The sequence below is a fragment of the Aquarana catesbeiana genome, linkage group LG01 (genome assembly GCF_042186555.1).
Source record: "Aquarana catesbeiana isolate 2022-GZ linkage group LG01, ASM4218655v1, whole genome shotgun sequence".
In the NCBI taxonomy this organism is placed as follows: domain Eukaryota; kingdom Metazoa; phylum Chordata; class Amphibia; order Anura; family Ranidae; genus Aquarana; species Aquarana catesbeiana.
Genome location: NC_133324.1, coordinates 644,295,323 through 644,310,514, shown reverse-complemented (window position 1 = coordinate 644,310,514; position 15,192 = coordinate 644,295,323). Strand labels below are relative to the sequence as shown.

The following is a 15,192-nucleotide window of genomic DNA, read 5'->3' as shown; positions in this document are numbered from 1 at the left end:
CCCCCGTAGTATTTCTACTTGCATTGCTTCACTGTACATGCAGATATGAAGGTGAGTAGAGGCTTTTTGACTGCTTGTAAAAAAATACATATGAACACGTTAATGTTTATGCCCTGGTGCACTTTAATATCCATATTGCTTTTATGATTTTTTTTTTGCACACTGTGTTTTTCCACATAAAAAAAATAAAATTTAAACCCATAAGCCTGGTAAAATAGCATGCAGACATACACAGTATGCTAATACCAACTGACTTGTATTCCTTTTACAGTTTATGAAGTTATGAATCCTATTTTCTTTTGGCTATATAAAGACCAGTATAGTTGACAGGATTAGGTGAGTAGTGAGCTAGCAAAAACAGGGTTAGTCTTATCATTAGGCACATTAGTCCTGGACCTATTGTCGATATTTGCAATGTTGACCCTTTTTCAATACCTCTGAAATTTGCCCTTGCGTGCTGTCAATCAACTGCTTGGCCACATCCTGACTGATGGCAACCCATTCTTGAATAATAAATGCTGGGAGTTTGTCAGAATGTGTGGGGGTTTCTTATTGTGCACCCACCCCTTGAGAATTGACCACAAGTTCTCAAAGGGATTAAGGTCTGGGGAGTTTCCTGGCCATGGACCCAAAATTTTGATGTCTTGTTCTTCAAGCCACTTGATGTCTTATTCTTCAAGTCTTGTTCTTCAAGCCATAGTTATCATTTTTGCCTTATGGCAAGGTGCTCCATCATGCTGGAAAAGGCATTGTCGTCACCAAACTGTACTTGGATGGTTGGGAGAAGTTGCTCTCGGAGGATGTTTTTGTACCATTCTTTATTCATGGCTGTGTTCTTAGGCAAAATTGTGTGAGCCCACTCCCTTGGGTAAGAAGCAATCCCACACATGAGCAGTCCAATCCCTGTACCTTTTGCAGAATATCAGTCTGTCCCTGATGTTTTTACTGGAGATAAGTGGCTTCTTTGCTGCCCTTCTTGACACTAGGCCATCCTCCAAAAGTCTTTGTCTCACTGTGTGAGTAGATACACTCACACCTGCCTGCTGTCATTCCTGAGCAAGCTCTGCACTAATCCCGCAACTGAATCAACTGTAGGAGATGGTCCTGTCACTTGCTGGACTTTCTTGGGTGCCCTGAAGCCTTCCTCACAATAAATGAGCCTCTCTACTTGAAGTTCTTGATGAGCCAATAAATGGTTGATTTAGGTGCAATCTTAGTAGCAGCAATATCCTTGCCTGTGAATCCCTTTTTGTGCAAAGCAATGATGACTGCACATGTTTACTTGCAGGTAACCATTGTTAACAGAGGAGTAACAGTGATTTCAAGCATCACCCTCTTTTTAAAGCTTCTAGTCTGTTATTCTAACTCAATCAGCATTACAGAGTGATTTTTAGCCTTATCCTTGTCAACAATGATACCTGTATTAAAAAGAGAATCACTGACATGATGTCAGCTGGTCTTTTTGTGGCAGGGCTGAAATGCAGAGGAAATTTTTTGAGGGGATTAAGTTCATTTTCATGGCTTATTACTCTTCATAACATTGTGGCATATATGCAAATTGCCATCATAAAAACTGATTCAGCAGACTTTGTGAAGATTAATATTTGTGTCAATCTCAAAACATTTGGCTAGGGCTTTAGTATAGCTTTGGATGCCAAATGCTGTTTACCTGCAGGGATGGAAATCTGACTTTGAACGGAAGGAATCCTACATCTGTAGCATCTTATCCTTCTCTTGTCTCTGCACTGTTAATTCTGCTAGTCGATGAATGATGTAACTTATGTCACTGCTCTTCTTCCAGAAGTTCATAATAGAAGGCAATGACACAAAAGTCCTGTCCCTGCTAAAACCTTAGAATGTATGCCCTAAATGATTAATTTAAAGTACTTCATCTGTGAAAACTCTGTCTTAGCCATGCTTATTACTAATGGATTTGCAAATAATATCCAAGAAGCAAAACCATGATTTTGCTGCTTGCAAATCTTGTTTTGATGCACTTTTAAAACCTAGAAATGTCTGTTGGTGAAGGGCTAAAAGCTGGCTAATTGCCACTTTGCACTAGTTTGCTGCTCACTCCTTTGACATAGTGAATGTGTTTTTTTTCTTTGACTTTCTCAGCTGTGCAGCAATCATTATTTAGTTCCTGTGACAAGTACAGAAGCTTACAGTTGTTATCAAAATGACATCCTGTCCAAAACTGATTACTCATTTCCAAGTCATCAGGTCCCCCCTGTGTGCATATGATTGCACTCTATATGCTTATCATATTTTAACGTAAAGTAGGCATTCATATTTCTTTGAATAATGTGGTAACCTTTGAGGTTTTTACAATAAGTCAAGTGTATTCTAAATGCTTAAAGTATGGCAGAGGACAGGAGAGGGTAGAAAAGGCATTTTGATGCATTCCAAATAATATGGTTAACGTATACAAGTCATCGTGTTTTCAAACTTGACTGACAACTAACATCATGTATTTTGAGCTTACACAGCTTATCTTCTTATGAGCAGGGAAAAGGATGCACGGTAGTTTGCTGAAATATATATATAATATACAAAGAGAGAGAGAGAGATAGTAGTATTTACTGTGTCCTAGCCAATATCTCTAGTACAGCAACTGACTTGAATGTGGGCAATAATGATCAAACACTGCACTGGCTGAAAAATAACCATGGCTAAGTTTAATATTAATCTATTGTATCGGCTATTTATTCTATCATGAACCTATTGTATCAAATGTTGGAAAAGGCATGCAATTAAATGTTTAATCTTTAAAAATGTATTCCTGAGTTTGTAAGCTAAAGGAATATCTAAGGTTAATGTTTTATTTTTGTTTTTTTATTTTTTTAAGTTCAATAAGTTTTTTTGAGTTTTACAAGTTATAACACAGAGTTACAAAAGAGTAAGAACGTTACACCAAAAGAAAGGCTAATACAATAAGATGCACTGTACATAAATGATCCAGAACACATAACAAAGAGTATACAAGTGTCAGAAACCATGAAATCAGGCCGAGACAGAAGTACAGTTAAATCACACTTGTTTAATAATAAAAGTAAAAAAAACAAACTTAGTCAAAACATAGCCAAAGTTCAGTAACCAGGACGGATAGTCAGCCAAGCCAGAAGTCAGGGATCAATGTAGTGGAACAGCAAGCAGGCAGAAGGGATGTCAGCAAAGCAAGTTTTAAACAGGAACGCAGGAGATAGTCTCTGTGATGTTGACCAAGGCGAAGGCAGAGATCCTCTGGACTGGACGGCTTAAGTAGGCAGGACTGACGAGCAGGATATCATCAACAGCTGGTTAACTTTGGAGAGATAGGAGCTGGCAATTAGCTGACAGCATGAGCGGCCAACTCAGAGAAGAAAGGGCTGAGCCCAGCCCTGACAACAAGGGATTACTCAAATAATTCAATGTTTTATTATTTTTGATGGAATAGAGAAGAGTTAACTCGCCTTTCAGGATTTATTGACACTGGGGAAATGTACCATGTCCTGGTGACCATTGTCAACAAAACAGAAAGTGATGGGAAATCCAACATTTAGCTTTGTTCCTCTGTTTTAAGATATTTCTTCTCACTACTTGTAGTATCTCCAGGGCTGATAATGACGGGAAAACTCTTGTACTGTCTCAATTAGGAAAAGACTGTCACTTTTATTAAAAATAAAGTGAAGTAACTAACTTGCCTTGCTGTGCATAAATAAGAGCAGCACCTTATGTCCTAGCCTGAAAATGGACTCCCTTGCGTAATGGGTACAAACTTGAATAGGTATGTAAATGTCAGTTGTGGGTGGGGATCTTTTAATGATCAGGATTCTAAATATCCTACACTATTCATCCCTTAAAATGAACCTGTCCACTTTATCATTCTTTCAAAAATAAACATACTGTTAAATGCAGACACTTTGTGGTGTCTATAAGTACCTTTATTAATCCTTAATTGTTTTTTGTGTGCCTAGGGAGCCCATTCCAAAGATAAGCCCCTCCCCAATGTCTAACAAAGTAAGAACCACTACTGAACACCAAGGCTCTGGCAATGAACTGTTAAATGTCTGGAGGAGGGTTTAGTTTCAAGTCTAGCAAAAGTTGAAAACCTTTGTATTTCCCACACCTGCAATGTAGGAAATCTCCTGATGCACAGGAATTGGGTCACAGATTGTTAGAGTTACTCTGCCTACCTTTCATTAGTATTGTTTGTTTGGATATAATCATTTAAATAACAGTTTTGACTTACTTATATGGTTTTAGGCCTCAGTTTATTACCATCATGACATATACATGTCGATTATTATTATTATTATAGGTACTTGTATAGTGCTGTCATTTTACGCAGCTCTTTACATATATAGATGTTATTGGATGAAGTTTTACCCATTAGGAGAGACAACTAAATTAGTTGATCAATCTGTGCAAACAGATGTTAAAGTGTACTTCTCACAGAATTAATTTACAGTTTGTAAAACTATGAAAAATAATCATTAATGTTACTCTATAAGAATTTTTTTTAGCTTGCCACATCCTTACATGCAATTTAAAACATGGCTTACCCAAACAGGCCACATTCTCAGTAGTGCTGCTGTTATTATCACATGTTAACGGTTAATGGACTTTTAAATGGTTGTCTTATAACAAGTGATAATGGATATCACACTTAACCGGAATACACTACATTGTTTCCTTCTAATGTGATGCCCCAGAGACACTAGGTGCAAATACTGCTTGGTGTTCAGGCAGAAAATGCAGGACACTGTCTTGAAAATCAAAAGACTGTAGTTTATGTAAATGCAGTTCTTGGAAACTCATATTGTTTATTTATGTTCAACAATTGAAAACAATATAATGCAATCTATATTCATATACCTTTCAGCAGACTTACTGGTAAATTCAATTTAGGTAGGCATTAGGTTACATGAGCACAATGCCAATGCAACATTAATCTGCCAGTGAACTTATTTGCTTTTTGTTGTATGTGTTTCCTCATCTTGCTGTTGGGCAAAATCATTGGATTTTTTTTTTATTTGGCAAGAGAGAACTTCTTGGGCACATTGGTTTAAAAATATACAAATAAATAACAGCTCTTCCTTGCAATCAAACTTGTTAGTGCCTGCTGGAAATCACCTAATGCAATTTAGTTTTTGATTGTGTTTAGATCTGGCAGTGTTTCAATAATTATTGGTCGAAATTGAAGAAGCAGGAAAAACGTAGCAACAAGTGCCATCTTTGCATTGCATAAAGAACTAGCTCAATTAACATTAATGTAGAAAATCAAATTCTGTAATTACTCATAAAAATCCTACAGGTCTCTGTTTCCAAACATGGGGTGTCTGCCAAAAGTGTTCAACTTCAAGATGACATTAGCTTGGCATGGTTGCGTTTACATCTGATAATTGCTCAACAATAGCTGCGCTCATTCATATAATCACTTGTTTGATTAATGTACTCTGCTCTCATTTATTTATATAATCAAATTCTGTTCTGGAGTACATTTTCACTCTTGTTTTATTCTTTTTTAGTGCACTGCTGTAATTTGGCAAGATGTCCTAGGGCAACTTAGGGCTGTTATAGACAATTCTTTAAGTAGTTGCCTCTCTTGCTTCTAGTGCATGCGGGAGGTTACTTATGCTTATATAACACTTCAATTTTGTGGCATGTGGCAGTTTTCCCTTGTTAATTGGAACAAATGTGCCAATTATGGAGATTCATCTCTTGATACCAATCAATGAATAATTAGACATAACACATCTGTCTCCGAATAGAGGAAGGAGGTGAGCACAGACAAATGTACTTGGAACAACTGTGTGAAATGTGTTCTTCTGTAACCATCACTTGCCAGAGAGACATGCTACGTACTAATCTTCCCACATATTTTGATTTATTTAATGAGGACTTTTTCTTGTTTCAAGCTTTGTTTGATTTCCTTGTTAAATTAAAAGGTTGTAGTAAAGGAAATGCTAGTGAAAAAAAAATTTTTTTTTCCATTGTTACTGATTAAAGCAGGGTAATCACATACATTATGAATAGTTGTGGCGTTATGGAATTTTGCATTATCCAAATGAATGTATCCAATGAATAGCAAATCAGCCAAATGGCATATGGCTGCAGCTTTGTCATACCTTAAACAATGATAGAGAGATAAGTTTGAATAGGGTATTTAGCCCCAACATGATATCTATATTATTATTCATTTAAAAGCAGTTCTACATATAAAAGAAATATTCCTGGGACATTGCAAACAAAATAAAGTACATACAAATATAACCCAATCAGTGTTGTATATGCCATTTTATATTTTTGGGATGTCAATAATTTGATTAATGTAGGTTTCAAAAAGAAGGGTACATGTAAAAAAATGTGTCTTCTGTGCACAATTTCAAGTATCCATTGTGTTGCTGTTTGCATCACATGGTGAAGTATTTTCATAACTCCAAGCAATGTGCTCTCTTTGGTGCGTTTATGCATGATATACTATTTGTATTGTTGGTACAAATAGAGCCATATATGTAGAAGAAGAGTCCAGAATACAACCATTTATGCAAATAACAATTTATAACAGCTTATACAAATACCCACATGTGTATAGTTGGGCTGACAGTCCTAGAAACATTGAATAATTGTACTCCAAAAGAGATTTTTACATACAATATTAAGGACTACAAATACTTCTACAGTATATGTGTTTTACATTGGAGCATCTCCCAAAAACACACAGCAAGCTGCTGTTATAAGTGTTGATGCAAAACATTTCATCTGCATTTTGGTTCAAATATAGGTTGATTTAAGTACCACTTGCGTTAAAGTCTAATTAAACAAATAAAAGGACCTATACATGTATTGATCAACCCTACTTTTTGTAATCTATTTAAACTCTTTTATATACCGAAATGCTTTAAAATTATGAGCAGTAGCAAATATATTCTGGGGAATATCTTTAGAATTTTGCCTTGCTTCTGCATGACAAATATTGGTGTGGGCAACAGTTCTACGTACCTGTTTCCAACAGGTACATGAATTTGGGACAAGTACAGCATTGGGAGGACCCTTAGGCCAGAGCGTAGATATGGACAGTTCATTTCCAGTATAGCTGAGCTCCCACCCTGCCATTGCAGCTGTCAAACACACAGGGCAGCAGTCAAGTTTTGTTGCTGGCTGGCGGAGTCTGATGGGAATTCAGGGATACAGGTTCCCAATCAGGTCTGCTTCACTTGAGATTGAAAGCAGGCAGTGGGCAGATTATTATTGGCTATATAATCCGCCCACTGCTTGTTGTCAATCACAAACCAGATAGCAAAGATAATGTGTCATAAATTTGTGGCAGTGTTGAATTGTAAGTCTGTTACCTTGCTGCACATTTTCACTGGCAAGTTATACACTTGCAAAGCACTTGAAGCACAGGTTCTAGATGACACTTTTACAATTTGCAGCAAATTTGCATGGCAAGTCTCTAGCAGGAGCAAAGTTGCAGTGGTGAGTCTACAGCAAGGGCTCAGCAAGTCTGCAGAATGAAAATTCAGCCACAGTGATCCCTGCGGCGGGATGACTTTTGCACAACATAACTGAAACAGAACTTGCAGCAGACTTGCAGAATAACACACAATAGTATATAGAACGTATAATTGATATTAAAAAATAGTCATATATTAAAACAGCGCTAGTGTTGAGCACATAAAAAGACAATGTGTGGCCAACTTCACACATAAAAAAAGTCCATAAGAGTAGTGAAGCATAAGTAGTGGTTCAGAGGGTGTTCAAAGTAGAATACTAAAGCATGTCACAGCGTGCACCTTCCACCGATCACTCCAACTCCACCATGCATGAACACACTCCCCTCAGGGGATCAAACTCACCTAAGTTAAGAGCTAAGTTAAATAAAAGCCTCCAAAGTAAGAGATTTCCTGGGCCACATTAATACATCACTTCTCCAGGTGACAGGTAGATGGAGGGGCTCCTTGTGCAGTGAAAAAAGAGGGGATCAGGCCTTTCAGACCAGCATCTATCCTTCTATGATGCCCCCTGATGGGAGAGCTCCTCCTAGACTTGCAGAATGTTTGTTAAGAAATTTGATCTGGAGTCATGAAAACTACAGCTTAGAAAGTAATTTTCAAACTTGCAGCACAATTGCTTGCTATCTGAGAACAAAGCAGATTTTGTAAAAAGCTAGCCCTCATCTTCTCCATCAGGCTACATCTACTATCAGTGTCACTGGGTTAATCTAACATTGTATTTGTAAATAAAAACCCTACTCAGCCTTGTATCTCTCTTACAGTTGCTTTTGTAGGGGTACTGAATAGAGACTAGTTGATGTATAATTTTAAGAAGGATTAAAGCTGGGTACACACAGTGGCCTGGGTGAAAAAAAAGGGATTAATCCCTAAACACAAGTGAGGTGGTTGGGGAAATCCTCTTTGCTGTGCTTTTGTATTCTGACAGCAATGACTCCTTCTCTGTCAGAGTACATTGATCAGCGATCCAAGCGGAAGTGGGAGCAGGTACCTGTAAAAACCAGGTACTCACTACCTCCAAAAAATATGATGTGCTAAAAGTTGAAGAGGAGGGGGAAGGAGGCAGAAAAGCGGAACTTCCCCTTTTGGGTGATAACATATAGGGAAATTGGCATATATTGCAGAGAAGTCCTGCCTATTTTCTTTTGCCCTGACATGCTTTAATTAACCCCATGAAACTACTAGCCACACTAAAGATGGTACAACGTAATATGTGAAATTGTGTAGGCAGGTGTTAATGCAGCCAAAGATGCATCTGTACTAGAATCCGTAACATTTAATTACTATTGAGATTCTCAGCATTTCTAAGTTGAAATAACCCCAAACTATAAAAGTGTGCAAATTCCTCATGACTGGCTAAGCAGGGAATACTTTAGTCAGTTAAAAATTGATTTCAATTAGCATAGCTGCAACTTTCATCACATTCGTTCACATAAAACATGTTGGCTGGAATGCAGTGATCAGCAAGTACTATATAACAGTAGCATATGACACTCCATATGTTACACTCTGAGGAACTCAACAGAAGCTTTAGGCAGAGATTTTCCAGTGCCAGCTACTGAAGTTCATTCACTGCTCTGCTGTTGCCACTGGCAAGGGCTGCCTGACAAAGGCATGGAAGGAAGCATAATATGTTAAATTAATGGAGTTGCGTTGAGCATTGAAAATAATAATAAGGTTGTTTATGTGTACACAATCCATGCCATTTAGAGATAACAAACCCATTCCTTCAGTTATTCTCCTTTGATTTGAATCCTGCTGTCACCGTAACAAACACATTGGGGGTATTGTGCAGTTTATATTAGAAAATATTTATAAAGCACAAAATATAGATGTTTTTTAATTGTCATAGCAATTATTATTGATGATTTATAAAACACTTTCAGAAGCAATAAAGAGACACAAGTGGCACCTTAGCTCCTCAGATATTGTGCATTTTTTAAATAAGTATTAGTATTAGTTTGCAAGAGTAATGCAGACAACACAGAATCACTAGGGATTAGCCGAATACCCCCCAGTTTGGTTCGCAGCAGAACATGCGAACAGGCAAAAAATTTGTTCGAACACGTGAACACCATTAAACTCTATGGGACACGAACATGAATAATCAAAAGTGCTCATTTTAAAGGCAAGTTATTGTCATAAAAAGGGACCCAGGTCCTGCCCCAGGGGACATGTATCAATGCCAAAAATGTTTTAAAAACTTCAGTTTTTTCGGGAGCAGTGATTTTAATAATGAAACAATAAAAATGAAATATTCCTTTAAATTTTATACCTGAAGGGTGTCTATAGTATGCTTGTAAAGTGATGCATTTTCCCGTGTTTAGAACAGTCCCTGCACAAAATGGCATTTCTAAAGGAAAAAAAGTCATTTAAAAGTACTCGCGGCTATAATGAATTGTCGGTCCCGGCAATACAGATAAAAAAAGTCATTGAAAAAAACGGCATGGGATTCCCCCCAGTCCATTACCAGGCACTTTGGATCTGGTATGAATATTAAGGGGCACCAAATGTATTTAAAAAATGTCGTGGGGGTACCCCCAAAAATCCATACCAGACCCTTACCCGAGCATGCAACTTGGCAGGCCACAGGAAAAGAGGGTGGATGAGAGAGTGCCCCCCCACCTGACCCGTACCAGGCCACATGCCCTCAACATGAGGAGGGTGCTTTGTGCATGTTGATGGGGGCAAGGGACTCATCCCCACAACCCTTGCCTGGTGGTTGTGGGGGTCTGCGGGTGGGGGGCTTATTGGAATCTGGAAGCCCCCTTTACCAAAGGGACCCCCAGATCCGCCCTCCCCCCTGTGTGAAATGGAAGCGGAGTACAAATGTACCCCTACCATTTCACAAAAAAAAGTGTCAAAATGGTACAAATGACAAGACACGGCTTGGGACATGTCCTTTATTAAAAAATAAAAATGTCCCTCCCATTTGTGGGGATGAGGACCTTGTCCCCATCAACATGAGGACAAGGTGCTTTGGGGGGATACCCCAAAGCACCCTCCCCATGTTGAGGGCATGTTGTCTGGTACTGTTCAGGAGGGGGGGCGCTCTCTCACCCCCCCTCTTTTCCTGCAGCCTGCCAGGTTGAGTGCTCAGATAAGGGTCTGGTATGGATTTTTGGGGGGACCCCCACGCCATTTTTTATTTATTTTGGCACGGGGTTCTCCTTAAAATCCATACCAGATCTGAAGGGCCTGGTATACAATTTGAGGGGACCCCCACGCAATTTTTTTAAAAATTTTGGTTCAGGGTTCCCCTTAATATTCATACCAGACCCAAAGGGCCTTGTAATGGACTGGGGGGATCCCATGCATTTTCTTCATTGACTTTTTCTATCTGTATTGCCGGGACCAACAATTCATTATAGCCGCGAGTACTTTTAACTGACTTTTTTTCCTTTAGAAATGTCATTTTGTGCAGAGACTGTTCTAAACAGGGGAAACATGCGCCACTTTACAGGCATACTATAGACACCCCCCAGGTACAAAATTTAAAGGAATATTTTACTTTTATTGTTTCACTTTAAGCATTATTAAAATACCTGCTCCTGAAAAAACAGCCGTTTTTAAAACTTGGTTTTTTGCATTGATACATGTCCCCTGGGGCAGGACCCGGGTCCCCAAACACTTTTTATGACAATAACTTGCATATTAACCCTTAAAATTAGCACTTTTGATTTCTCCCATAGACTTTTATTTTTATTTTTTTATTTTTTTCCACTTCAGCGAAAATTTTCTGAGAGACGTTGTTTTAACTTCGCAGTTCAATTTTGTCCCGTCTTATTTTTCACATCATCGTGGTTTTATTCAAAATTATCTTTATTAATTCTTCAAAAAATATTTAATTTATTTTAATTGCAAAAAAAACTTAAAATATATAAAACTACTCCTATTACTCTATCCATTCCTTGTCCCTCTATCTGTCGTCCCCTTCGTCCCACCCTCCCCCCCACTTCTATCTGGTTTGTTTTCCCTCTAACTCAATACCTACTCTTTCATTCATCTTGTCTAAATATATGTCCAAGGTTTTAAATCTTTTCCAACCCTCCCAGAGGCTGGTACACTTATTATAGTGTCCTCTCTCCCTACTTCACAACAAATTCATTTTACAATAATAATCTATTTTTTCATACCACTCTCTTATATCTGGTTTTTCACTTTTTAACCATTTTTTTGGGATCAGACCCCTTGCGGCATTCAGGAGTTTTGGGACCATTGATCTCATATATTGTTTCTTTGGAATTTTATGGTCATGGAACAAGCAGGTCCATATGTTTTGTTCCATTTTCTCGCCGTTTATCTCCCCTATATTCTTTACTACTTCTTGCCAGTAGTCCTTTATTATTGGACACTCCCATAGTCTTTTAAAGGATGTTTTCGAATTTGCCGCGAACACCCCAAATTGTTCGCTATACCAGAATTTACTAGACAATCCTGCCTTACCTTACAAGAAAGAAGGACTACGCTTTAGTGCATCATGCAATAGATTGTTTGAGAGCACGTGGCATAAAACCAACAGTTGAAGATCTGAAAAAAAAACAACCTTCTGGCTAATATCCATTAATGATTAGTATCTGAAACCATTGTTTGTGAAGTACCCTTTGCCTAATACACTAACATCTATGATCAAATGTTGGTTTTTGAAGTTTTTTCTCCAATGTCTATGGGCACTTTAATGTAAATGTTTCAAAGTTCAGTGCTATGTTTCTGAGGTGTAAAATCAGTACAATAGCTTGGAACATTACTCAAAAATGTTTACAATGTATCACTTTACTTTACTTTTGCTGAGATCTGTAAATATGCAGAAAGGCAAGGGCAGACCATGTATTGTATATGCAACCCAAGAGTTTGTTTTTAAACTATTCAATAGGATTATTTAATATGTGTACTAAATAAAATAAAGGCCAACTCCAGGAAAGGTGACAATTCTCCCATGCTGTGGAGCTGCACAGGGGTTAGCTGCACATTTAGTCTAGGGGAAGTAAAAAGCACTTTTATTTACCTATTCCTTCGCTCCCCCAACAGACGGTGCTCCCCTGTGTTCCAGCAGGGGACTGTCCCTTGGCATTCTCACATCCAATGCAGAGCCATGGCCCTGCATTCATATTGATGATGTCAGGACATTGAACCATTAGAGCATGGGGGAGAAGACACTGCGGGAACCAGTCTAGCAGCCTGGGCCAAGGATTGGGTACATCTTTTTTTCTATGTCCCCTAGACCAAAACAAGCAGTTAACCTTTGCAATGTGGGCACAGCCTCACTGCAAGGGATAACATTTTATGTTTCCTGGAGTCCAAAATTAAAACACAAAAACTTTTGTTGAGGAAGGGTTAGAACCTTTTAACTTTTTATTGCTGACTGCTTCTGCCTTATATTCTATGGCTGTCTCTTTCACAGGTGTCAAGGCCAAATAGGAAGTGAGGGCAAATCTCCCAACACAGACAGCAATACAAAATATTTGATATAAGCGGTTATGAAGTAAGCGGTTTATAACTGCTGTTCGAATTATATTCTTGTGTCTCCTTGTGGGAGATTTCCCTCACTTTCTGAATAGGTGATGTGACATACAGGACAGGAAGGAAAAAGAACAGACAATATTGAAATCCCAGCAGAATTCTACCCCCCCCCCCCCCCCCATGCAAATCCAAAAAAGTTGTTTAAGGCATGAGGAGAAAACACTGTAGGCAAATGTGCCTTTAAATTTTGAGTGTACCCAACAGTCTGTAAAACTCTACGAAAAGCATACCAGAAATAAACATAAAGGAATGTTCTCATTATACAAGTGTGCATGCAGCTTTTTCCCTCTTTTTATTACTCTTTGCACTTTGGATTAATAGCTTCATCTATTGCTAATACTAAAACATTCTATTTAGGTGGCAATTTACATAGATAGAACCTTTTCAGAGAGCAGCTGAACTGTCACACAGCTCAGCAGATAATATATAAAATTAACCAATTTGCGGAAAGGAGAGATCTTTATTTATGACACGGCAGCTCTGCATCTATTTGTTCTGCTTTTTATTTGTGCTGCTAGTATCAATCTACTTCAGGACACTGGCTTATTATTAATGGCTTATGACAAGACTGAAGAAGCAGCTTATGGATTTCTGCTCACCAGTGCACTTTGGCCACCTTTCAGAGCCGAGAGCCATTCAGCTCAGCAATTACATGCACAGTAATCATTAATTTGTTTCCAAAATATAATATTCTTACAAAGTGAAAAACCTGCAATAAAACTCTTTCACTTACCAAGATAAGAGTCAAAATAAACAATGAGGACGAAATCATATATTTCAAATGCTTTCTTTTTAATAGGTGGAGTGGTTGAAAAATGAGGATATCATCGATCCTGTGGAAGATCGGAATTTTTACATTACAATTGATCATAACCTCATCATCAAACAAGCAAGGCTCTCCGACACTGCCAATTATACATGTGTTGCCAAAAACATTGTGGCCAAAAGAAGAAGTACGACAGCTACAGTAATCGTATATGGTAAGACAGTGACTGATGGGCAGTAGTAGGATTGGAGAAGTCTGGAAAAGAAATACCTTATTGACTATTAAATAACTCTATTGCATTTGTAGGCATTGGTGGATGGCAGTAAATATATTTTCTATTCTTCTATGGCCTTGACTAGACACACTAATGAGTATTTACTAGCAAAGTGCAGATTAACTGTAAACCGCACAAATAAATCAGCAGTTGGTCAGATAACTCTAGTGCAGTGATTCCCAACTCCATCCCTCAGTTTAAATACCCAAAGGCATTCATTTGATATCTACAATTACAACAGGAATGGATGATAATCAGACTGTTTATGGAGCGGTAACAGATAATTTTCTCACTCTTCAGTTACTGGAAATGGCTGGAAGCCATGTTGAAAATGAGCTCCAGGCAAGCAGCTACTCACATGGTTGAAATGAATAGAACAGCATTGGAAATGTTTTTTTTTTTGTTTTGTTTTGTTTTTGTTTTTTTGCTTTCTATGCTAATTCTGCAGAGAAGTCCTGGTGACAGGGTGTCACAGGGGAGGAACCAATAGGAAACCTCTACAAAGCAGACAAAAACATGTTTTAGCAGTTTTATATAGGGCCTTTATTGTTCCTATACTGATAGCCAAAGGATAAAGTGAAAAATCTTCAATAAAACTGCTTCACTGACGATAAGGCTCAAAATTAAAATAAAATAATCAAGCTTGTATTTCAGATGTTTTTTTTTTATAGTGGCATGTTAAAGTGATATAAAGGTTTTTTTCACTTATAAATTCACTTATAAATAACAAATATTTTATACTTACCTGCTCTGTGCAGTGGTTTTGCATAGAGCAATCCAGATCCTCCTCTTCATGGGTCCTGGCACTTTTGTCCTCTCCCTCCTGCCAAATGCCCCATAGCAAGCAGCTTGCTATGGGGGCACCAAACTGAGCCACTGCTCTGTGTTTCCATTCAGACATGGAACCGCGGCTCGGCCCCGCCCTTTCTCTCTCTCTCTCTCCTCATTGGCTCACTGACTTTGATTGACAGCAGCAGGAGCCATTGGCACCTGCTGCTGTCTCAGCTAATGAGGGAGAGTCCCGGACAGCTGAGGCTATTGTGCAACATAGCTGGATCGAGATGGGGTTTAGGTAAGGATTAGGGGGGCTGAGGGGGGCTGCTGCACACAGAAGATTTTTTATCCTAATACATAGA

The 15,192-nt window shown here is 38.3% G+C and overlaps 1 protein-coding gene across 4 annotated transcripts in view; it reads left to right on the top strand.

Moving 5' to 3' along the window:
- UNC5C (unc-5 netrin receptor C) overlaps positions 1–15,192 on the top strand; it is a 536,701-nt gene that overhangs the window by 434,376 nt on the left and 87,133 nt on the right. For all 4 annotated transcript variants that reach the window (XM_073601191.1, XM_073601177.1, XM_073601183.1 and 1 more), the window contains one exon: positions 13,816–13,996. In XM_073601191.1, coding sequence (XP_073457292.1) covers positions 13,816–13,996 — 181 coding nt within the window. The remainder of the gene's footprint in view (positions 1–13,815; positions 13,997–15,192) is intronic.